Source organism: Lottia gigantea (assembly GCF_000327385.1).
Source record: "Lottia gigantea unplaced genomic scaffold LOTGIsca_40, whole genome shotgun sequence".
In the NCBI taxonomy this organism is placed as follows: Eukaryota; Metazoa; Mollusca; class Gastropoda; family Lottiidae; genus Lottia; species Lottia gigantea.
In genome coordinates this window covers 2,344,727-2,370,149 of record NW_008709380.1, presented here as the reverse complement: position 1 = coordinate 2,370,149, position 25,423 = coordinate 2,344,727, and the positions used below count along the sequence as shown (strand labels likewise).

Below are 25,423 nucleotides of genomic sequence, written 5' to 3'. Positions count from 1 at the left end.
TCTATTTATCTATTTGATCAACCTGAACACATTAAAAAGGGGTGATTAAAATATGAGAGTACTAATTGTTAAGTCTAGTGTGTAAACTAGTTTTGCTGTTCAACTTTAACAACATGTGCAGAAAAGTAGGACGTAAAACCTTATTCATTTCATTTCCTTTTAGCTTTAACAGCAAGATATATTTTGCTGAAACTTTCAGAATAAGTAGGGGACATATTTCTGTACATATACATGTTCATTTTGCTTAAATCTGTACATAAGTTTCTTACATTAACCAAAAAATCATTGCAACTCCTAAAAGTTAATGTAACCTTTTTAAATAGTCTGAAACTTTCAGATAATCTAAAGAAATTTATTTTTAGATTTTGGTCCAGATTTTTGAGCACGTTACCCTCTGATTCAAAAGTGTCTATTCAAGGATGAAAGATATATATAAATGAAAGCAATTGTCATTATATTCCCACTAATATAAAGATGTCATAAACATAGGATATCATTGATTTAAAAATGCTTAAGGTGTGGCAAAGAATTAAGCCCAAAGGTAGTTTCTTTTTGTATTGATACTGAACTGCATTCAATGAATTGTTTCTTCAGTGACTGAGTTCTGAAGATAGATTCTATACTTTATTTTTGATTGTTTTATTAATTGATAGACTGTCTTTATTTTTATTGAACCGATGTAAGAGTTAATGCAATCATTAATAATCAAACCCTGTTAGATGTCTTTTGATTAGGTCTAGTAGTCATTTATTGAATTTCTTATATTTTCAAAGTGAGTTTTATTGTCATACATGAATGATGTCATTAGAAATATGTTTCAATACTTCAATCAAGATTGTAGTCAGGATCTATTGAATGCAAAAAATAAATGGGACTCCATTACAGTTAATTTTATGAAGGCTTGAATCCCACTGTAACAATTTTTGTGTTTTATGTTCTTCTCTACTCTCATAAAGGTTTTTTCCGTTTATTCATAATTTGGTCAAGTTGTTGTGAATTTACAGGATAATATATAAGTGCCACAAATTCAAAGGCTATATTCCTAACACCTATAAGCACAACATATTCCCAAGAAATATAACATGACATAATGGAGGTAAATGAAGTAAATGCCTTACTTTTGAAATTATTTTAATCTAGAATTTTCTCTTGAGTATTTTAAATCCATCCAGAGCCCGTTTTTTCTTATTATAATTTAGATAGTGCTACAATCTTGGATTGGAGTTCCATCCCTTTTTTATTTTTAACTGTATTGGGCTCAGTATTCATGGGAGAGTTTTGTCAACTAGGATGATAATTTTTCAAACCAAATGACACTTTCAGTTCAATCAACTTGAATGGTGAGCAGGTGGAATATTGTTCAATAATTAGTATTGAAGACCCTTAAGTAGGATGTGAGGCCGATTTGAATCTTATCACTGACATCATGAATTTTATATGGTTAAATAAATTGAGGTTTCCTTGATCAAAAAATATTTGTAACTAGAAATTTGAAAAAGAAGCCATACTAGTTATAGAAATATAAGATTAGCCTTTCCATTCTCCTTGAAGGCATTCATTCAAAAATAAAAATTTCTGAATTTTTTGTTTTTTAAAAAAAAATGTTTGTGTGTTTCAGGAATCCACTAGTTCAGTAAAGAAAAAAGAACAGAAGAGACGCCCCAAACCCCGGGATGGCAGCATATTAAAATGTGGTGTTTGTGGTGACAAGGCCTTAGGCTATAATTTTGATGCCATAACCTGTGAATCTTGTAAAGCTTTCTTCAGAAGAAATGCATCTAAAAATAAGGTTAGCAATCAGACATTTTGTTATTGATGATATTTCTTATTTTTTAGATATTATAAGTCATATGGGAATCAGATTATAAAGAATATTTTATTCCCAAAACAATCACAGGCTCAGAGCAATTTACCTAACACACATTTTCTTTTACGTGATTGTAGTTCTACATGTATGATATCTTCGCACATTCATTGGTATATCTATATTTACTGAAAAGTTTTATATGAATTTTAAGTATCATTTTCGAAACAGTACCGATAGTCTTATCATGAAATTGTGAATAAAACTTTACATTTTGTCAACACAAAGTCATTCAAAGACTATCGATACTGTTTGAAACCGATATACCAAGTAACTTAATAAATCAATATCAATAAAAGTGATTTACCAAGCGAAAGCCAGACGTCAACTTAAACCAGACGGGTTTCTTGATTAAGTTTCATTCATTGATATTTAAATACCAGTAATTTACACTGGCATATTCAAGTTATTGTTCTTAATTTCAATATTCCCTTTTCTTTTTGGATGAAATTTCTAAAAAGACAGTGTGTTTATATTACATAAGTTGTAAACATACAAAAATTTATATTTTTGTCAACAAGGGTCATTCAAAGACTATCAACTGTTCTGAATCCGATATACCAAAAATACCATTTAATTGATTAACTGATTAAAGATAGCAAGGCAGAAGTCAACTTGAACCAGACGGATAACTTCATTGAGTTTCATTCATTGTGTTGTAAATACCAGTTATAACATTCAATAACATTTAAAGCAAAACATCTTCAGTATATCATTCATATAGCCACAAGAAATCAACCTTTCTTCTGTCTGTTTTCAAATGACAGTACCAGGTTGTTATTGTCTATTGAGTTTCTATTTAATTCTGTATGATAATTGACAAGGTCTCCTAACCATAAACATTTCCCTAATGCTACTTATAATTGCTGACCGAATTACACTTTCCTCTATATGTCCTGCGAAATTTTTTTTCCAACATCAAATTGTTGATTAAGACGCAAATAATTTAGGGTAAAGCAAGTCAATCAAATTTTTTCCCTCTTCAACTCATGGATTTTGATGCAAACAACAGGTGTGTTTCGAAAAGCATTAGATACTGAATGCAGCTTTTGTTCAAGGCACAAAATCATAACGTTGGAGAGGGAATAAATTTGATTGGCTGGTAGTGCCATCAAAATGATGAATATTTTAGACGCTAATTAAAGTGTCTTAATTAAAAATAAAGAACGGAACAAATTTTAATTAAATTGCTCAAAACCTTTTTGTGACTTTTAAACTATAATTTGTACTGAAAAATGTGTTTGATATGTATTTCTGTTTTTGATTCATTCTCAGTATCTAGACACTTAAAGAAATGAATATTCTCTGAAGGCTATTTATAGACTTGCTGGAACTCAACTTCAGATATTAATACCTTGGAGGCAAATTTGATCTGCTTTCCTCGTAATCTGTTCAATCATACTGATATTTTTATAAAGTATTGAGTCAATGAACTTATTATTAAGATAGATATGAGATATAAAATCTAATGAAATACTTCCTGGTGGAGTAATACTTTGATTCTGAAATTGTTAACGTCTTTCTTAATTCCCTGTTTGATTTAGTTTCGGAATCAATTCGAGAAGTTCAATTTGTTATTTATAGAATCTTTGGTTCCTACAAATACAACTTCCTGGTAGAAACGAAGCAATTTGTACTACTAATATAAGAGTATGTCATGGGTATCTGAGTATGTAAGAACATGAACGGGCCAATTAATTTTCAGGGAGTTTAAAGTAAAATTGTCAAAATGAATAAAGCTTTGAGGGGAACACATCATTGAACACAAGAACTCAAACAGTGAAAATTTCAATGAATGATTTGTTTTTAAAATATTTTTAGGGCAACTACGCATATTGAAGGAAGATAAGGTACTCTGAGTTGCTATATTGTTGTATTAGGCAACAATTTTTAAAGACCTATCCCATTCTACTGTAACCTTGTAATATCATGAGATGAACATGAGTATGTAAATTATTAGCAATGTTTATTTTGTATTTTAGGGGTATAACTGTAGTTTTGAGGGAAATTGTAAACTTGATCCACATACCAGAAAGTTTTGTTCAGGATGTCGATTAAAGAAATGTTTCTCTATTGGAATGAAGAAAGAATGGATATTAGGTTTGTACTATGCTATAGATGTTGGATTCTTAAATGATTTCATAGCATTAACCATTTGTTTTGTGTATTCACGAAGATCTGGGTTTTGGATGGAACGTCATACTTTTCTTCACATATTTGGGCTATCATTGCACACTGCATGGCATTTTCGTTCCTCGTTAGCTCTATCAGGTTCATAAAAGTAGGATGTAAATCAAATCATTTTATTTCATTTGTTGTTGGGCTTTTACGTGTCATACCGGCAGTGTGCAATGAGATACATATCTTATTCTCAGTATCCTATTATGTAATGTTTTTACCGACTGATAAACCAAACTATCTTAAGTGGCCCTCACACCATAGCTATCACCAGTTGATAACGGTTTGGAATGAGAATAGCGGTTATAAGTTTTTAATGCAACTTCTATGCGTTAGGTTCAGGACTCATGTCCACATTCATTATTGGCAACCATACGCAACTGATAATCGTTATGGTGTAAGTGTACCTTAAGAAATTGTGCTGTATCAAACAAATAAACACCTGACTTAACATAGCTAATATGACAAGTAAATTACACTGATCTTATTTAATTGTGGAATAAAGGAATAATAATGGAAGTAAATTCTATTCTGGAAACATGAAAGGTGATTTTAGTAGATTATAGTATGATTGACAACAGGAAACTAAAATAGTCTCATCTTCACTATCAATAGCTCTTAATGGGATTTTATTATTACCCTATTGTTTTCATTGCTTTATATCCTTCACTTCAAACCTTAGCTTATATAAGTCTGTGACAGTTTCTTGCTATTGCGAAATAACATATATCGTGACACAATATATATAGTGTCTTTATCTGACACATTGTCACAACCAATCTGTAAAAAGAGTTTAAAGTGAGAAGGGTATTCTATATTGGTCTCACTGTTCAAATCCTGGTTTAGAGAAAAAAGGGTCAGCTTACATGAGAATAAGTAACATTGTTTTGTGAGGGTAGGATAGAGACAATAAAAAACAAAAACATTAGTCCTTGAAAAAAGCTATGCTTTACAAGAAATGTAATGACATCAAATTAAGTTATAAATATCTTCCAATTTATTTTGATGTTATGAAAGTAACTTGAGCTTTTTCTCCATGGAAAATTATAGCTGTTTCATTTTGTTTTTAAAATTGATATTCTGTTTTTATTTTACATTCTAAAGTGTATGACATTTGAATGATCTTACAGGTTTCTCACATATTTTGTTACCCTAAGAAAATTTTCAGAAACCAGACATCAATCATTTTTTTGTCATTTCTGCCTGAATATGTTCTGTGATCCACAAATATACCTAGAACAAAAAGTTAAGCGCCACCACATATTGAACCATTGTATCGCAAATGAATGCAATTCACAATCATACTTGATAACAGAGATGTATATATTGGGGCCTAATGTTGAAAACAATATGTATTCGTGAAAAAATCAACAACAGGAAATGGATGATCGTACATTACATTGTCTTTAAAGCCCGAAATGCAAAGTATCTGTTTTTCATCAGTCTTTGAATGTCCTGTGGAGGAATTTGCTGCCACTCCTGATGCAATGCTGCATCCAATTCTGTTACAGTTTGCACAGGAGGGTCTCTATGACGTCCCAGAACATACTGAATAGTGGCGCCTAAATTTTTGTTCTAGGTATATTTCTGATATTGTTTATGAAATTTTATTTTCAGATGAAAGGCAGTTAGCTAAAAGAAGGCAGAAAGTAAGAGATCCAAAAGAATTAAGCACAAAATCCAAACCAGATTCTCCAGGATTTTGTGAAGTTACAACGAATTATTGTTCTGATGAGTTATCCAGTCCTTCGCCCGGTGCATCCTCCAGTTTTATAAAGATTGATATTGATGATGAAGATTATCCAGTACCTTTACCGCCTGAAATATACACTCATCTTCAAAACATTGAAAAAACTTACACAACCATATTTGACGCACCATATGATATCCAGACTAAAACTAAGTTCGAAGTTACTCCTGAAAAACCACATGACCTTTTTAACCTCACAGACGCATTCATTCGCCGCCTCATTAAATTTGGAAAAGTTTTACCAGAATTTAAAGAACTATCTCAAGAAGATCAAATTCATATATTAAAGGTTTGTAACTCTTGTTATTTGTTTATTTTGCGTCTTTTATGTTATTGTGGACATTTTGGCAGGTGTCTGAACTTTAACTCTGAACGTGATACGAATAGCTGAATCAGATTGTTGGTAAATAAGAAAGATTTAGGCAACTATATATATCTTGATCATTCAAACAACTTTCAATAAATGTATATGTCATTAATTCATTAATTCATTCCATTACATCGTTTCTGTCATTCTATTCTAATATTAGAAATTATTGGCCAGAGTGGACCAATAGATAATTTTATGTATTTCACAGATACAGTGCACTTTAGAAAATTAAAGATTGAGTATAGAGACGAATTTCTTCATAAGGGAATTCATTATTGACAACTAACAGACTAATCCTAAAGTCTGTGTCATTTCTGTTTGTAACACATTGTTTCAAAGATTTACATTTAATTCTGTATTGGATTTCTAGTATACAATTGGAATCATAATGCTTCCATTAAGGGAATTGAAGTGAGACATTATAGAGTCTTCCTGATCCATGTTTTAAATTACCAGATAGCCTGATGGATGAGTTAAATAGCTGGGCAGAGAAAAAATTCTCAAAGAAACTAATTTTTGATAACAGGCCTTGTAGACTTTCCAAAAAAAAAGTCCTAAGGAATCACACTTGAAAAAAATTATAAAGGCATAATATTCAAGATAGCGGCCCAGTATGACACTTTTTCTAATAGCATATATTACTTTCAATCTCTTTAACATATAATTATCATAAATTTCAGGGTGGAATCATGGAAATATTTATTTTAAGATCTGCTATGTCATTTGATAAAAATTCGGAGAAATGGAAATATTCAGACACAGAAGGAAAGAAACAAATGGATCCTCGAGTGATAGCCACTGCGTTAAGTCCAGACATGTATTCATCACACATGATATTTGTGACATCATTATTGGAACTAATTAAGAGTGATCGTTATATATTATTGTTATTATTTGTTATCGAGTTGTTCTCCCCTGATAGACAGTTAGTGAAAAATAAGGAATCTGTGACACGAAGTCAAGAAAAATACTCTAATTATCTGAAAGTTTATTTAGAATCAATTTATCCTGTTCGGAAAGCTCAAACACTTTATCCTAAAATACTCATGAAGCTTATTGAAGTAAGAAGTTTAGGTGAAGAGAGCGCAAAACTAGCAGCTAATTTAGATGTAACTAAGGTAGAACCGTTGGGTCAAGAAATGTTCAATTTGAAATAATTTGATTTATTGAAAGTAGAAATACAGGAATAAGGGTATTTAGGGAGTTCATAAATTTACTGTGTTCTCTATGTTTATTGAAATCAACAAAAATACTTGACCATTATAGTTATTCATTCAAATATGTCAACTGATGCTGCAACTTTTTTATGAAAGTGCTTAAACGTGAAGATGTGGTAAATTCTTATTTATAACTTCTACATACTGACAAACATGGTTGTTTTATTACTTGTATACTATACTGGGTATAGATATATGAAAATGGTAATAAAAAATGTTATTTATCATATATCATTATAAAATATCAGCCATAACAAAAATGAAGTTATTGTGACAAAATATTGGCTTTTTAAACCTTTGTGACTTTACAGACTCCACAATGTGATCGCCATTGAACATAAAATTGCACCATTTGCTCAAAAAAGTTTGTGAGAAATCATTATGTGATATGATAATATTTTTATAAGTAAAACGATTTCTTTACTCAAACTACCATATCTATTAAAAATATTAAGTATATATACGAGTATCTCAACGAAGAATCATTAGACACCATTGATCTGTTACGGTCAAAATGTGTTTAAAAGTGTAACTGCCTTAGTTATTTAACTCCTAAAATGCCTAACCTTGGACTGTAACGTTGGTGTAAATCATGTTATATATAAAGGTGCCTCACACCATAGCAATTATCAGTTGCAACTAATGAAGGTTGCCACACTCATAACTTAGTTGCATAAGTGTTGTGTTCGAAACTTATGACTGCTGTTCTCATTCGCAAATATATGCTGATGGTGATCGCTATGGTGTGAGGACCACTTTTTAATGTGTGTTCTCTATCTTCAATACATGATCATCATTCAGTGCTATAAATTTTATGTGCCATAATGTTCGAGAAAAATTTTGGTCTCCTGGTAGACAGTTAATTTAACGTATTTATTTCCAATCCTTAAAAGGGCAATAGGGCAAAGTAGAAATCTTTATTCATTAGAATATACTCTTACTGAGACAAGGGGTTCATTTAAAATTTTTATATAGTTATAATGGATCCTTTTTAAGGTTCTTGGTATTTTAATGTAATTGTTCACAAACTGGTATTTTTGTTGTGTTTTAAGATTAACAAAAGTGTATCATATTAGTGCTAATAATTTGTTAAATTGTCTTATATTTTTTCTGTTAGATTGTCTAATTCTTTTGTTATAACTTAGTTTAACTGTTAAATAACTCAATGGGACTTTAATTAGGGTTATACAATAGGTAAACTGTTAAATAACTCAATGGGACTTTAATTAGGGTTATACAATAGGTAAACTGTTAAATAACTCAATTGAACTCTAATTCTTGTTATAGTGTAAAACTCAGTTTTGTATTTTTATGATATAGTGTAGAAGTAAATAGACTTTTAAAAAACCAAAACCCACAAAATCTATAAACCCAGATTCGTTTGGACACTTGTTAGCTTTTATAATTCATATAAGTAAAATAGCATATCTCCCCCCCACACCCCCCCATCCCCCCCAAAGCAAGTTCTATATACCCAGGTGTATTCAGCAGTATTTACATCAAACACTTCAAACAAGAATTAGCATTTAGTCCTTCAACACTTGTTCATTTCCAAATAATAGATTAATTTGACACTTTTTTTTTATCTCTAAATTTGAGTCAAATTCTAGATACAACTAGACAGAATAGCCATATTAGAATTGATGTTCTCTAATGAAGCAAACCACATTTTTTTATATATTTGTTTTAAAGCTTTCCCATATATATCTAATTTATTTTTTATCTCTTCATATTTTTTGTTAAAAATTTTAAATTTTATTTTGTTAATTTGTGGAAGTGAAGTGCTATATTAGATTTTGGTTTTTGACAAAATAAATTAAAGGGAATGTCTGTTCAAGAATTGTTCAGAAATCATGTTTAGTACACATTCTTGATTTTTTAATCAATGTTTATAGAAGGAATAATTGTTTTATGTTTTTAGCTTATCAATTTTTAAAAAAAATGATTTTATTTAAAAAAAAAAATTCCTTTTATTATAAAGATATTTTTTTTCTATCAATTAGTTGATATCTAGTTGTATTATTTACAATGTTAATTTTATCTGTCACAGATAGTTATGCCTTTCTGGAATAAAAAAGCAAATAAGAGTGAAGTTTGAACGAATTCTAAATTTCCTGAGCAGGATTACAATATTATTTCATCAGAGTCAATTTTTTGATGGTCAGTATGTCTGGATGTCCAGTATGAATAGGTACTTTTGATCATTATGGACTAGAGAATAACTGTACTTATTCTAGAATTTAATATTTTCTTAGAATATGTCATGAAGGTTAGATAATGGTATAGATTGATTAAGGATGTTTTCTTTGATTCTTGCCATTCATTTTCATTCACAGAATAACCTAATAGAATTTCTCTTCATATATAGTTTAGATATATTTTCAGAAGAAAACATTATATAGGCTTATTGCTAACATATTTTAATGTATGTTTTTAATTCTGTTCTGTACTGTTGTGAGCTTGTTATAGCCTACTCAAAGTAAAACCTCTACAATTTTTGTAAATTTTTGATCTCAAGTTTTTGCTCAGGGCTGTTGTTATATGTCAGTAGGTACCTTCGAGATCTAGAATCATCGAAGAGAGATACAAACACTGAGTTTTATCATTGATGAGGTTGATATAGTCTGTGTTAATGCTAAATAACAGCCCTAGCAGTATTTATCTGCTGATATTGAAAGCTCTACCTCCTTATATTGTTACAGACAATTGATTGAGAATGGAATCATGACTGAAAGCATTATTGACAACTTAATTATTGTCTGAAACAGAAAAAACTCATTTAAGCTAATGCTAATTTTTTTATTGAAAACTTTTCCACAGGATTCAAATCACATATGTAGACAAGTCTATTACATGGTTCAATTATTATTTATTAACTTTAATTAAACCAAGGAGATTAATGAGTGAGCTTTGATTTTCATTAATTATGAAATAATTTGACAGATGTTATCTTTAAGACATTGTCATTAAAACCATGAGCTGCATCATGTGTTCATATTTTTCAAAAGAAATCTTAAAAAAAGTAAATGGGTGTTTGAAAATCATGTGACATCCAGAATATTTATTATCTCAGTCCATATTATGAGGTTAACCTTGTATAAGGACAGAAATATATAGTAGTTTCAGAGCCAATGCTTGTATCAATAAATTAAACAGTTTGACAAATGCTTCTAATGTTTCTGTGGTCTAAGTTGATGCTATCAAGTCAAATTTTGACTGTATATGAGATGATTGTATTGCCATAGAATCTGTTTTTGTGTTGTTTTAATGCTATTATTACTAAAAATGTGAATGTTAATATCAATGCAGGGGTTTTTCGATATTTTAATCATGTAGTTAAGCTTTGTTCATATTTGTCCTCAGTTGCTCTCAGACATTTAATCTGGTAAATTTTCGTTAATTTTCAAAATTTGTAAATAATATTCTATTTCTATTCACCAAATTCTTCCAGAATTCTTTCAGATTGTCTTTTCAATTTTCATGCAGTTTTAGGACTTGAGAAGACTATTTACACGTATTCAAGACCGAAATCAACTCCTGAATTTTTTTTTTTTTCAGTGAAAATGTCCTTTTAAAGTCCATGTTCCAAAATAGAGAATGTTATAGTTTGTTAATGTATTATTGTTATCAAATTGTTGGTTATAGCTATTTTGATTTTTAAATTTCCTTTGAGGCAGCAGTGAAGTATTACAACAAATTATTTCATGTATATTATGAATTTGAAAAGTTAATATCTAACAATGGCACACACTAAACCCGAAGGTACTTATTATATAACATGTCGTACTAACATTATATTTTACTATTATTATAGTACTTTTTTCTTAACACAATATATTTGAATGCACAAACCTTTTCCTAGCTGTTTGACAAGATTTTGCACAATGATTTAGGCATTAACAAATGAATGTCCAAGAGACAGAACAATTGAATAGGTTTTCCTTTAAATTTCTAACATTCTTAGCATTTATTCCTTTGTTTTAAAATTTCCCTCGAATACTGCTGCTATTGATAAGAATTCTGCATTGTTGTTTTTATTGGTAAATGGATTATTATTGGGTATTTTATACTTGCTTTAATTGTTGTCCTGGTTTTAACTTCAGTCAAACCATTTTTTTTATTTTAATTTCTGAAGGAATATTGTATATTATCAGACAAGGTATCCTTTTAAACAATTCCAAAAGAAGAATAATTGATTAGGACTTTTCAAACTGATAAACTGACATCAGGTTTGTCTATGTTTCAATCAAATGGAATGAATTCATCTCTTCAAAAAATGTTATTTTTCATCTGAACTTGTCTGATTTTGACCTATCTGTCATGCTTGAAAGAGCTATGTGATAAAATGTGCCTATCATTAATTTTGGGCCTTGGACTTGAAATATAAGATATACATGTATGATACTGATAATATATTATTATTTATGAATTATTTGTATTAGTTAAGATAGCTTTATAACAGAGATCCTGTGAATAACTTCTAAGGATTAAGATCAACAAAATAATCTGAAAATTTGTTTAAGAATTGTAGGCCATTGTTGGTAGTCTTTTAAATTGAGTCAAATCAAATGCTTAAAGCACACGTTTTAATCAGTTTTATGAACTGTTAAAAGTTTCCTGTAGCACAATGTAGACCACTTGGTACTTACCATATTTTGCAAATATTATTTTTACTTATCAAAGAACACCTTTGTTTTTGTTGTAGGTGGCCTATTATTGTAGTAGGACAGGCCTATACTATTTTATTAAGATTTATTGTGTTTACCATTGATTAAAAAAAAACAATAACATAAATTGATTATATAAGATCCGAAGAAAATTAAAAGTTTTTGTTAAAAATTTGTTTTTATTTCATAGCAGCATATTTGGAGACAGAATTGTTTAAAAAATTGAATTGTGCTTGAGGATCATTTATTTACCTCATCACTTGTCTTTGGTATTAACCAAATGACTAGGCCTATGTTGAACAATTAAAATGGGCATAACTTTGCACAGTTGGCTGAGGAATTATTATGTTTTAAAGTGTTACCAGAAGCCAGACTTAGTATTTGTCTTAAACCCCATACAATGTATGAATAAATAATACATGTATAATCATTTGAAATTGTTTAAGTCGTAGAGTTTCTAACTAATAAACAAAATTGTGGTCTGGTTCTATTGAAGGGGAGCAACTCTATTCTTGAAAAGATTTAGTTTTATTTTATTTCGAAGATGACGTCCACTTTGAATGATTTGTTCGACCAGATTATTCACTCGGAAAGGCTTGCACAAGAAAGAAAAAGTCATCTGTTTGAAGGTGAGTTAAAATGGTAGATCTAAGCTAAGCGGACATTATCCACTACATGCCAAGTCAAGTCGTCAGTAGGCTATCACAAAGTTACTCAACTGTTATAATATCAAGAGTTGGGCCTAAATTTATATGAAAATAGGTATTAGTGACAACAATTTTGCCTAGTTCAAGGAGAGAGGCGCCGAAAAGCCTAATCTCATAATTTTGGATTATGGCCACAGGCCTACATGCAGTCATGCCCATAGCTATTCTAATATTTACCTACATTCCCCCATCATGCCTGTGAATATATGATCAAGTAGCTTAACCACCCTTACTTTTAAAAAATTGAATTCTATAGTGAAGGCAAAGATTCAATCTTGTCAAGAGAAATTGTTAACAACTAAAGAAGAATGGGAAAGTCAGAGAGGAAGACAGGTGTTAAAGGTAAAGCGACTTAACTGGATGATAATATATTTTTGATTTGAGTCCTAATCATTTCCACCTTCTCATTAATAATGCCAGTAACATTATACCAGCATGGAGATCTTAGATTTGATGATGGTCAAAGTAGTAAGACTGCCATGCTGACATGTGACTTTCATGGTTGGAAAATCAGTGACAATCAAAATCCACTTGAAAATTACTAGGAATCAGTTGAGGGATTGAGCAACTGATGTGGCAAAATATCTTCATTTCTCATTATATTTAATTTGTTTTTAACCATTAAAGCCCCCAATTTAAAAGCAAAAGATAAGTCTTTCAAATTCTCTAGATTAAACAGTTGAATGAAGAAGAATTAAAGTTAAAATGGTTAACAAACAGAGAATTGATTCTGTTAGAACAGAAAAACTCTACAATTGAAGAAAGGAAAGAAATAGACAAACAGATGGTATATTGTTCTTTCTTACTAAAATACTTTTGATGCTCTTCTTTAAGTTTAAATGAATTCTAACACTAAGTCTTGTTGAACTAAGAAACATGAACAATGTGAACTGTATGGACACATCATTATTAATGTTTCTTTAACAGAAAATGACAATGAATATGTTTTTTACAGGAAGATGTTCTTAAGACATATGATGAAAATTTACAGTGTTTTATGAATGATATCAGCCAAACTATGGTACAATATGACTTAACTGGTCATGGAATAGAAAACAGAGAATTAGAACTTCAAGATGAACTTAATCAGCTTGATAAACAACAACAAAAACTTTCTGTTGGTTGGTTCCTTTATTTTTAGATATCTGTAAAACCAGACAAGATTTGATACTAGGAAGCATTCAAGGAAATGACAAACTAAATCTGCACCTGGATTTTTATCATCTGAAAGGCAAAAGAAATAATCTTTATTTTGATATGCACACTTGAATCAAGAAAACAGCCTTAGCTATATACGTTACTTTAAACTTGGATTTTTTCAGATGTTGATGAATATGACAGTCATGTAAAAGAAATAGAAAATCTGTGTGAAAAGAAATCAAACTTGGGAGAAATACTTGAAGAGTTGAATACTAAAAAGAATGGTGAGCTTAAGACCATGCGTTTTTAGTCTAGATTTTACAGTTTCAGAACTGATCAAATTCATTTAGCAACAGTGTACGATATTTATCACATCTAACGTTTGGCAAAATGTTATGTATTTTTCAGAAAAATCCCAAGAGCTTTCAGATACTTTAAATAGCTTATCAAATTTAGAAAAAGAGAAAATAAGAGTCAGTCAGATTCCACAAAATGACCCAGAATTTTGTAGGTAAGTATTTCATATTAGTTTATTTACAATGCAAAGTGTACTCAGCTCAACCAGATCTAATTTTTTTTAATCACAAAGTTAAACTGAACACCCCCTCACCCCCTCCTCCTTTTAGGGTGTTTAGATTAAAAGCATTATTGGCTAAATTGTTTGTTCAATTTGTCCTAGTAATATTTGAATATATATGTAGATGTGACATACAATACATCTACATATAAGGTACAGTAACTGAAATGTCAACAGTGTATCATTGTACCTGATATCTATATCGTACATAAATACATCTACCTGTTTAATTCTAAATATAATGTCTTACATTCAGATGTTATAACAGGATGTATGTTTGTTCACTAATTTTCTCAATAATAACAGCATTTAGTAGGAAATTTATATCATCCCCTTCATAGAAATATTAAAACCAAACCTGAAACATGTTGTTATCAGAGTTTCACACAGTCTGATCACAGTGAGTTACATGTTTCAGGTTTTGTTTTGATATTTTTTTATCACTCTTAAATTGATATATTTAGCACTGTTTTAAAGGGACAGATGCGCCCCATTCTTTTTGACCAATCATACTTTAATCTCAGAAACTGGAATATTTTTAGTTAATCCAATCAGTAATAGTATTAACAGCTCAACATAGAAATTTGAGCCTTCAAATCCACGTGTGTCAAGAATTATCTGCATTTGAATGTTAAAATGACGACTCGTCTTTTTAAGATACTCTGTGATATATATAAAAATAGTGAGTAAACTCCTAGTTTGAGGTATTTTTGAAGAAATTATGAGATTTTGTACATTTCTAGTACTTCTGAAGACTATTTACATATATTCAAGACTCAAATAAACCCCCTAAAATGGTGCATCTGTCCCTTTAAAAGTGAAAAAAATGTTATTACAACATCCCATGAAACTGTTTTTCATGTACCAGTACTCTAAATCTGATGATATGTGTGATCTGAAGGCTAATATCTATCTAGTATCCATCCTTATAGTTATTTTTGGAATGCCCAGAGAGATATTCCATGCAAAATTTATCTGCAAATTGCCTTTACCACATGAGAATCCTAAAGAACTTATCCCTGATTACTCTGAAAATAAGACAGGTCAAGTCATTTTGGTATAATGGACATAATTTTGACCAATGAATAAATGAAGAGTTTATGATTATATTATTTTTGTCCTCATTACAACAATATGATATTATAATTTCTCTAGGTTACGGTCTGAAGTTAACTATCACATGAACAATGAATTGGAGGAACAATATCAAAAATTACAACAGGAAGTGAGCGAACTACAGCATGCCTTGCGTCATAAACAGATTCACAAACAGAAAAAACTAAAACCCGAAAGAAAACAATCTTCTTTTTATGACAAATTTGAGAAAAACTCTACAGACACAGATACTAGATGTAGCCAAATCTCTAGCTCCAGTCAGAGTAAAAGACTATCATTCCTATTACAAGATGTTCCTCAAGAAACCCAAAATAATATTGAGGTTAGCAAGATATTTTTTTAGGTCTTTCCTCTTTGATATTTATTTTTACAACAAGGATGTCATGATGTAATTCACGATGTAAAAGGCTATGTTTTATGATGCTGTGACAAAAATGATGAATAAAAAATATATGAATTTATTACAGTCAGCCAACTGTGAAACTAGTAATAGATTATGTATAACAAGTTTTCCTAATTCCACAACCAATACCATATCTCAGGTACATTTACACCCTTTTAGTCTTCTGTTCAATAAGCATATTGTGTCAAAGATCGACAAGAATGACACAAAGAATTTTTCTTTTAGATGGTCGTCCTTGGCCAAACCTCTTAGCATTGATCTGAAATAGCTGGGTGTATTGAAGGACCAGACTCTCTCACACTAATAAAGATAGGAGCAAGATTGATGTTTCTCGACTTAAACTGCTGCACAATTCTGTTAAAACAAATATTCAGATTCTCTGAATTATTAGTACTGTATCATGATTTTCAAAAAATGATTTCAGTTTGTTTCTGTATTTTTAGAATGAAAAACTTGGTGAAATATTGAATCATGATTTTGATAAAGATCCTTCTAACCTTAACACAAATCAACAGAGGTCATCAAGATCATCCAAATCAATTTTCAATCCCAGTTAGTAACATATTGTTTATTGGAAATATCTGCAATGGTTTCAAACATATAGGTTCTGTGAAAATATAAAAACGAAAGATCTATACTTCTAAGGGCAATCATTATATCGTTCTGTATATGCAGGTGGAGACTAAGATAATTGATGTTTAAAATTCACATTTATCACCTTGCTTTATCCATTGCACTAAATAATATTCCTTTTATTTTCTAATTTTAGAAAGAAAGAAGATGACATAGTGGATAAACCTCATGAATCTTCATAATTGTAAACATTAGCATTAATTTATTTTGTGTAAATTTGCATATATACTGAATAATAGTAATTATTATTGACACATTTATATGGCGCATAATTATATGTACATAATTATAACAGTCCTACTTTCTACTTTGCTTAAGACATACTTTTCTTTTCTATTCTTTATATGGATTGGCATTGCTGTAATAAGGCTTGCTTGTAACAAAAGGTGACATGCAGTGACAAACTGATCTATAAATATAGAGCTCTTCCCTTTAAATTGTTATCAAGGAAGTATATTACTTATTGGACTATTAGATTACCTAAATATATATTATGCATGTTATTGTATATTGTAAAGCAATGTTTTCATAATGGATTAAAGTTAGTGTCAGTGGTGGGGGTCAACTTATATAATTGTTAACATTCAGTGTAAAAGTAGATGTAAATTTACCACTTTTTCATTTGAAGGAGCCAAATGCAAAATTTTCATTATCAAAAACATTGTAAATTATACCTGAAAGTAATCCTAAAATATGCTATTTATATCTATGTATCTACTTAATCAAACTGAATTTGTTTTAAAAGTTCTAATTAAAAACAGACTTTACTAATTATTATTTGAGCGGTTTGACATAGGTTGGTGTTTGGCTTTATAATGGCCAGTTATTGTTAGTAGATATTAGTAGTTTTATAATTTTAATAAACAAATAAGTCAGAATGCCCCTTTAACAATAAATCCATTACAAAGTAGTGTTTTATTAAAGAGTATAACATAATTTATATGTGTGTGTGTATGTGTATGATTTCTTTGGCACTTAATTAAAGACATTTAATTTGTTGTATGAACCCTAGCTAGTAGGTCACGAACATGTGATTTGTCTTATGAAGCCAAACAGTGTGCAATGAGGAAAAACTGCAGTATTGACTTACTCTTTTGTAAATTACAACCGTCGAGGGATGTTAAATTTGTACAGTCAGCAGCTTGTCTTGTGCATGTGTCAAACTCACTAAGGGGCCACTTACGGGTAAAAGTACACTGCAATATATAATAGACAAAGGGAAAAGACAATTGTATGCCATGACCTTGATGCATACAATGTGATTGATAAATTGAACAATACATCATACCATAAAATATTTATTATCATTTCTTTAAAGCACAGAATAACCAATAACATATTTAAATTATATAGAAATAAATCCATCTTAAAAATATCATATCATTATAAAATATATATTTCAAACCCCATATATCTTTAAAATCATCATACATTATTATGATACATTACGACAAAGTAACATAGGCCAACAGAGGCAGTTAAGACAGAAGAGTGGTCGAAAAAGAATAAAACTTACTATATATTTCGTTCCCAGGAAAAGGGTGTTGATATCAGAGTTACCAGATTATCAGCATCTGGTTAAACCTCTACTATCTTGACATCTCATTTATTCACTCTCTTAAGTCCATCCAAAGAAAATGGAAAAACGTTTCTTGTGTGCAAGCAAGGGTATTGTTACACTTTTGACTAAGTCTGGGACAATTATTCAAAAAGGTTCATTGAATTTCAAACTCATTGAAGATCTCATCATTCTGAAAGTCAACCACAAATTGCATTAAATTCAGATACAAATGGTAGCAGCAATCAAGCACACAAGAAATGTTGATGGACTGATGAACTGGGCCTATGGCAATATGTGTAATATTTTATGTTGGCATGTAAAAAAAAAAAAATTAAATCTCTAACAACTCCTATTTGATCATGTAAAACACATCAAAAACTTTATATTATGCAATAATATTACAAAGATACAAAAATGTACATGATTCTAAAAAGACTATAAAAATATCAAATTAATCATAAGTTTTTCAACTGCATGCATAGAAAGAGTGGAATATTTCAAAATTATACTTGGGTTTAAACAAGCTTATCCACTTTATTTGTATAAAGAATATCGTAGTTTAAGATGGTAAAAATGTAAAACTAGAAGACTGTAGATTGCATATATTATATATCAATAATAGAACACATCAATGATTATGGCATACTTCAATAAATAACAATAATAATAATACTAACAAGCAAAAATGATTATCAAGGGCCAGTTCCACATAAACTCTTACAATACTTACGAAAAAATTGACGGTACAATTTATTTCAAAAAAAAAGGTCCCTTATCGTAAGTTCAAATACTAATTATATGCCAAATTTCAATATACAAGTACATAATTTGTAAGCATTAAAATATGTATTTTGCATAGTTGTTTAGGAAATTGCCCTTCTACTCATTCTTTTGGTTTATGTGTTCTTTTCTCAACCAATTGAACTTGAATCATATAGCTCCTACAGCTAACCACATATCCATTAAACAGATGTTATCAAAATGTAGTAATTTCTGATCAGAAATCTCCACAAAGTGAATGATTTTCAGAATGAACATCTAGTTTGTCTACAATTTAATAAACCATATACAGACTTTTCTTAACATTCTAACAGACAGATATATTTCAATTCTATAAATCTGCATAAATATGTACATTTGTATTAAATTGTAGACTAAGCAGGCACAAAATTTTCATTTTAAAAAGTAAGGATAGCTGAATGATGGCAAATCATTTGACTATATTCCTTTAAGGTTTATCTCATATGACCAATAAATAAGAGTCGGTAAGACAACAATCATGAAACAGTGAATAATCCAACACCGGTAGTAAATGTTTCCTGTTACTTGGACATCTAGGAAGTTAAATACATTGTTTTGTTGAAAACTGTCTGATGTGGAATGTGTTTCATATCATATTACTTCCTCATTTAGAGGCTTATTTACTGGGTTATATTTTATACAATATGTAAGAATACAACAATCAAATTCAAATTCAAGCCAGAGTTAAAACTAATCCAGCCATTGCCCGTAGTGCAGGGGTTTGTTCATTGTGTCCAAACCACACCCCCATTCGTCATACTTCCTAGGATTAATAAGACACTGTCGAAGCCTGTATTAGGTATACAATGAGGCTTGTTTTACATTTTGGTCCATATTGACTGTTTGCATCACAAAATCTTCAGAATTAAAACAAATATTTCTTTAAATCTACTTCGTCTACAATTAATTCATGCCCATAGGCCTATGTTGAAATTGAGTAGTTTATTCTATATATAGCCTAGAGTTTAAATGCATTGCGTCAGCTTGCATTTTTCTCCTATACTTTATAATATTTGATTACTGGTACTTGACAGTTAATATAGTTTTTCTAGGCTTAGTATGTGTCTCAGGTTAAGGTTTTAGTTTGTACTATTCTATTCGATATCTATGGTTCCAGTCATTTCAGAAAAAATTAATAAAAGTGGCACAAATGGAAGCTGATACAAATCAAAATGCTAGAAGACCTTGGGTTTCCTTATTTTTGAGTGTCAAATTAAGCAAACTTTTTGATTAATTGGTGTTTCAAATGAATTATCATGTATTCTTAATCATATCATTATGTTCTTATTGCAAATAATTAAGAATTTTAACCAATCATAAATGTCCAAGTATGTACAGTCTGGATAATCAAAAAAAAGAGACTTTTTTACCTTTCTTGATCGGTCACTCATTGGAATTCTACTGTTTATTCTCTTCTGACTAATTTGGCTAATTATGAATTAATTATCAGACAAACTGGTTATTAGAGTCATTAGAATACCTCTACTTTCTATTCATATAAGTATTAGCATATTCATTTTCATAAATGAAAATAAGGGAACCCATCTTTAAATCATGCTATTCAAACTAGTGTTAAAACTTAATCTGAAGATGTTAAACTGAAATGTAGTGGAGATTAATTTTGTGGGGACATTTTCATTAATGACAAATGACAGATTTAAAAAACATTGCCAAGCAATTTGAACATTGGAATTACATATAGATTCATTCATTTAAAAAAAAACTATTGTACAGCAAAACTATATTGTATGACAAAATACATAACAATTACCATTTCTTACCAAACAGGATATAAAACTAACGATTGAATATTAAATGTCAACACAGTGAGTTAAATGTGTGTTTGGAGTATACCACTTTATGAAAGATAAAATCAGTTTATTAGTTAAAATTAATTAGAGTAATATTTAATGAAGTTTTTGAGAGTATGGGCCCTGATAAATTTGACCCTTAAGAGATTCCTTGTTTTCACTGAATATAATGTCTCATTTAGGTTGTATGGTTTTCGCATATGTTGCATAAAAGCAACATGAGTTTCTATAGATTGTTACAACCGAGTCAAATTGCTGATATGAATTACACTGACAGCCTTAATCCATCATTTGAGAGATAGGGATTCATAAAGTCAGTGGAAAAATTACATGTAACTAGAGAAGGTAATTTTAAATTCAACAAACGCTCTTCTCTGGTGACTACGGTACCGGATTTTTCATTGTTTATCATAAAAACCACCAAATAATTAGAAGAAAAACCTTAATTAAAATGGTCCAGCCATCTGAGAATAAAAATATGATTTCAAATCAACTGATGCAGAACGTGTACTGTACATGTTGAGAAAACTCAACAAATTCAACATTTTTAGAAGCAGTAGGGTACTAAGCGGACAAAATGGTTTGCAAAAATTAACACAAGCCTAACAAAATTTGGTGGAAGAATTCTTTTTGATATACACTCATACAAATCAGTGACCTAAACATCCGATCTTAATCTTAGTAAAAAGATGGTATGTCCACACTACACTGCACTCCAACTAGCATAACAAATCAAAACTTCAATATATCAATATTCAGCAATATTACAGAATATAGTTCTTAAACTAAAAGCTATGTACCATATCAGCCTAAAAGGCCTACTTATTATAGTAGAATTATACTAAAAGTATGCAACATATGAAACTTTGATTTTAATGGATTTCTCTTGAAAGATAACACCTGCTTATATTTGGAGACTTTTAACTTGTACAGTGGAGGCTTCTTCATATTCACTGGAACTAGCAGTTTGGCGAGTTTCAATCTTTGTTCCAGAATTATCTCCATAAATATTCTCATCCACCTCGCTCTCAGGTCTGGCAATACCAGATTTACGTGATGGCTTGAAATCAAAAGATGAAATATGGTCATAAGTCTCATCATCAACATCAGTTGGTATGGAAGGCGCATTTGGACAAAGTTCTTCTGGCATGTCATAATCACCTTCAATGATTTCAGGATTTTTTGCTGCAATTCTAATATTCTCATAATCTTCTTCATGCAAGTTGTCTGTGTCCCTCCCAAATTGGCGCCAAGCTTCAGATCTCTCCTGATCTGCTGTTTCATACATACTGGGTTTTTCAGTGCTTTTTCTAGCACCTTGTATATTATCCGGCTCAGCATAATGATTTTCTACAGATAGTTTTGATGTTGGTATATTGTCCTGGGGCAGTGCATATGCACTAGCTGAATCTATACTAGGCATTCTTACATCATCTACCTCTTCATAGGCGTTCCCAGGATTACAATATAAATGACTTTGTGACTTGGGTCGTGAATTCATCCCTTTATTCTTCTTCATTTCTTTCTCTCGAGCTTTTTTCTCTTTCTCTTGTTTCTTTGCTTCTTCCTTTGCCCTTCTCTCCTTTTCTTTCTGCTCTTCTTTTTGTTTCTTTTCTCTTTGTTTTCTTTCCTTTTCTTTTTCCCTTTTCAAGCTCTTTGTGCCAACTTGGCTCTCTGTGCTTCCTTTAAAGACCTGTTTATTCGACTCTTCTCCTATGCTGTGTTGTTTTATCAATACCTGTTTTAAGTTTTGTTCAAAGTTTTTCTTCAAGTTGTCATTATTAACATGTATTGAATGTGAAGTTTCATCATTAACAGACTTAGAAAGATGTGATTTTTCTTCTTTGGCTTCATGAGAAGCTTTGAAAGACATTGATTTAGATAAGTGTGAAGGATTTAGTGATTTTGATTGTTCATTCTGAGAAGGCTGTGGAGATGATCGGGCAGTGTTTATGGATTCATTTGAATTGTATGATCTCATTGTTTTCGTCTGTTTATGTACTGATTCATAAATTAAGTCACCTTCAGTCGTATTAAAGGAAAATACCCCGTTTCCAGTGCTAGTGCGTCTTCCAGACTGTATTTGGAATGTGTCTGGCAGGCGACCGAAACTCTTAATATGCTCATAAGACCACTGATATAATTGTTTTTTTGTAGAATCTAGAAGAGCTATATAAGTAAGGAACACTGCCAGATAGTAGTCTGTATCCGGTTTTAATCCAATTCTTTTAGAATCATCATTTTCATTCACTTTAACTTTAAATAATTGAGCTGAAATGAACAGAAAGAAAGTACAATATAACCATCCAAATATTGATGATTCATTTTACAGTTGTAGACAACCTCTAAAGTTCTGCTTCCCAACCATTTGTATCCATATGTACTTTTGTGCTATCAGGGGAACAAAAAGATTCAGAGATCAGAGATCGACTGTTAAATTCATCATAAATCTAGGCATCAGACAAAAAATATGCATTTTAGCTCATTGGACTAGTTCCAATCACGGGTACCTATCATCATATATCACAATAGCATAAATAGTTATGGTTCTGGACAAATAACATTTTAAGTCATATCTTTGAGAAAATTTGTTGTAACTTACTGTCATCTACAGAATTGTACAAAAAATTATCCTCAACAATCAAATCTCCACCACTAACTGTATTGGCCTTGGAACACCTGTCTCTTGACTGCAAGATCTGTGCAAATGCTTGAATCCATGATTCTTGCTCTGTTTCATTTTCACATTTAAAAAAATGATTATCAGATTTAATCACTACTTCAAATGTTATTTTACTATCTCTATATTTCTCTACTTTTGATAATTTATGTAAGTCCAATATTTTTGGATGTTTAGTATCTCCTTTGGAATCATACTTGTAAAGACAAGCAGGAGATGTTGATGATCCTGCCATCAAAATACACCATTTAGAATTCCAATTATTACCACCCTAAAAGATAAAATATAAGCTTATATCAGGGCTTTTCAACCTTTATCTTTCTATTACTGCTCTGAGGATCCTAATCGATTGTATTATCCCCTTCCACCAATTAATCCTTACAATATTGTAATTTTTCTCTTAGGTTTTCCTTGCAATCTTTTTCATGTCGGAGTATATAGTCTGACTTAATGGAACAACTTTTATGCAAGACTTTAAATACCTTTAAAACCTGTGTTCTATATCAATCATAAAATTTTAATTGGTATATGATATACAATAAAAATTGGTAATAAATAATATAATCAACATTTAAACAATTTAGAAACAATATATAATATGCAATATAAATAGGGCTTCAACGATTCTAGAAGTTACAATTTGATACACATAACAATACTCATCCAACGACTTGGATATGATGACTCAATATTATGATGACAATGTAAATTGTTGACACCATGTTGTACAATAAAACTCCTATATGATTACAATGTAAATTGTTGAAACATTGTGTTACAATAAAACTTATGAGTACTATACCATAAAATGGGGTTTCGTTATTTAATGTTACTCTACCCATAATCAAGAGTAGGATTTCACTACCCGTAGCCTTACATGTATTCATACCTGTACAGTGGTGTAACCTATTTTCGTGGATATAAGGATTCAACACCGAATTTCGTCTAAGTCAAAAAAACGAAAAAATTTTTGTTATGTCTTAGATGTTTCCTCAGATATTCTACAAAATAATACAAATTGGTTTCTTTCGATTTTCTTAATGAATCCTTCACTTTGACCCATATTTCATGAGTAACCAACTCGGGAACGGCGGCAGAATGCGTCACCTATTTTCGTGTACAATGTTTGATCTATAAATAAGTCTAGATAAACACGTTGTATGGATACCGGGTGGTATAATTAAAACTTCTCTTAGTATTTATCTTTAATATCAATTCATTATAACTAGTGACAATTCATTCAAAGAACCACAATTTAAAAAAAAATAGTGACTGACAAAATAAGATACGTAGCGTGATTTATTGCTAAAAGTCACTGAAACAACATAAGAATATGGTCCACTTTGTGTTCCATAGAAATTTTCTGCTGACACGGAATCCGCTAGTTGATCACGTGACTTCATTCGTTGGATTATATTCTAGCAGACGACATTTGGAATTCCGATTACCGCTCGGGATTATAATGAAATCGGCTGATAAAAAATGGCGACGTTTGGTAATAAGTGAAATCCGCCATTTTGTATTTGTCAAAGTATACATTAATACATTTTACCTTTCTTGCAACTACTGGATTCATTCTACTAGCTGATATTGTACAGAAAACCCATGTTTATTAAAACAAACTAATGCGGAGGTCGCGCAAGGTCGCTCACGTAAATTGTTAATCAATCCACGAATAATAGGTTTCCACGAAATTAGGTTACTCGACATGTAATCTAAATGTCACTTTAGTAACCTCAAGGTCCATTAAATTATTATTAACTTTGTTTAATAAAACAATATATAACAGAATTGTCATATGGCAACCATACTAAATACTGAATATAGTTAAAGCTATTAATTTTGTTGAATGTCTATCATTATCTGATTGGCCTACAGTGTACTGAAAGTCAGAAGTAAGAGCAACTGAAGCAGACGAAAATGTCCTGATTTCCCCTGCAAAATAATT

General features: G+C 30.5%; 4 protein-coding genes across 4 annotated transcripts; 3 read left to right on the top strand and 1 right to left on the bottom strand.

The window, feature by feature from the left end:
* Positions 1–1,699: 1,699 nt before the first annotated feature.
* LOTGIDRAFT_100616 (hypothetical protein) lies at positions 1,700–3,945 on the top strand (the record flags this gene model as incomplete). The annotated part of the gene is made up of 2 exons (XM_009060110.1): positions 1,700–1,789; positions 3,847–3,945. Coding segments are annotated over 2 exons (189 nt in total), but the record flags the coding sequence as incomplete, so codon positions are not given.
* A 2,031-nt stretch (positions 3,946–5,976) lies between these two features.
* On the top strand, positions 5,977–7,319 carry LOTGIDRAFT_122526 (hypothetical protein; the record flags this gene model as incomplete). Its single annotated transcript, XM_009060109.1, has 2 exons — positions 5,977–6,081; positions 6,843–7,319. Coding segments are annotated over 2 exons (582 nt in total), but the record flags the coding sequence as incomplete, so codon positions are not given.
* Positions 7,320–12,590: 5,271 nt separating this feature from the next.
* LOTGIDRAFT_233566 (hypothetical protein) lies at positions 12,591–17,496 on the top strand (the record flags this gene model as incomplete). The annotated part of the gene is made up of 10 exons (XM_009060108.1): positions 12,591–12,675; positions 13,010–13,095; positions 13,424–13,540; positions 13,709–13,874; positions 14,076–14,177; positions 14,302–14,404; positions 15,626–15,908; positions 16,054–16,128; positions 16,433–16,541; positions 16,759–17,496. The coding sequence occupies 10 exons, from the start codon at positions 12,591–12,593 to the stop codon at positions 16,776–16,778; spliced, it is 1,146 nt and encodes a 381-aa protein (XP_009058356.1). The 3' UTR covers positions 16,779–17,496.
* Positions 17,497–21,699: 4,203 nt separating this feature from the next.
* LOTGIDRAFT_233565 (hypothetical protein) lies at positions 21,700–25,051 on the bottom strand (the record flags this gene model as incomplete). Its single annotated transcript, XM_009060107.1, has 3 exons — positions 21,700–23,066; positions 23,398–23,746; positions 25,028–25,051. 3 exons carry the CDS (start codon positions 25,049–25,051, stop codon positions 21,700–21,702), a joined length of 1,740 nt encoding a protein of 579 aa, XP_009058355.1.
* Between the last annotated feature and the right edge of the window lie 372 nt (positions 25,052–25,423).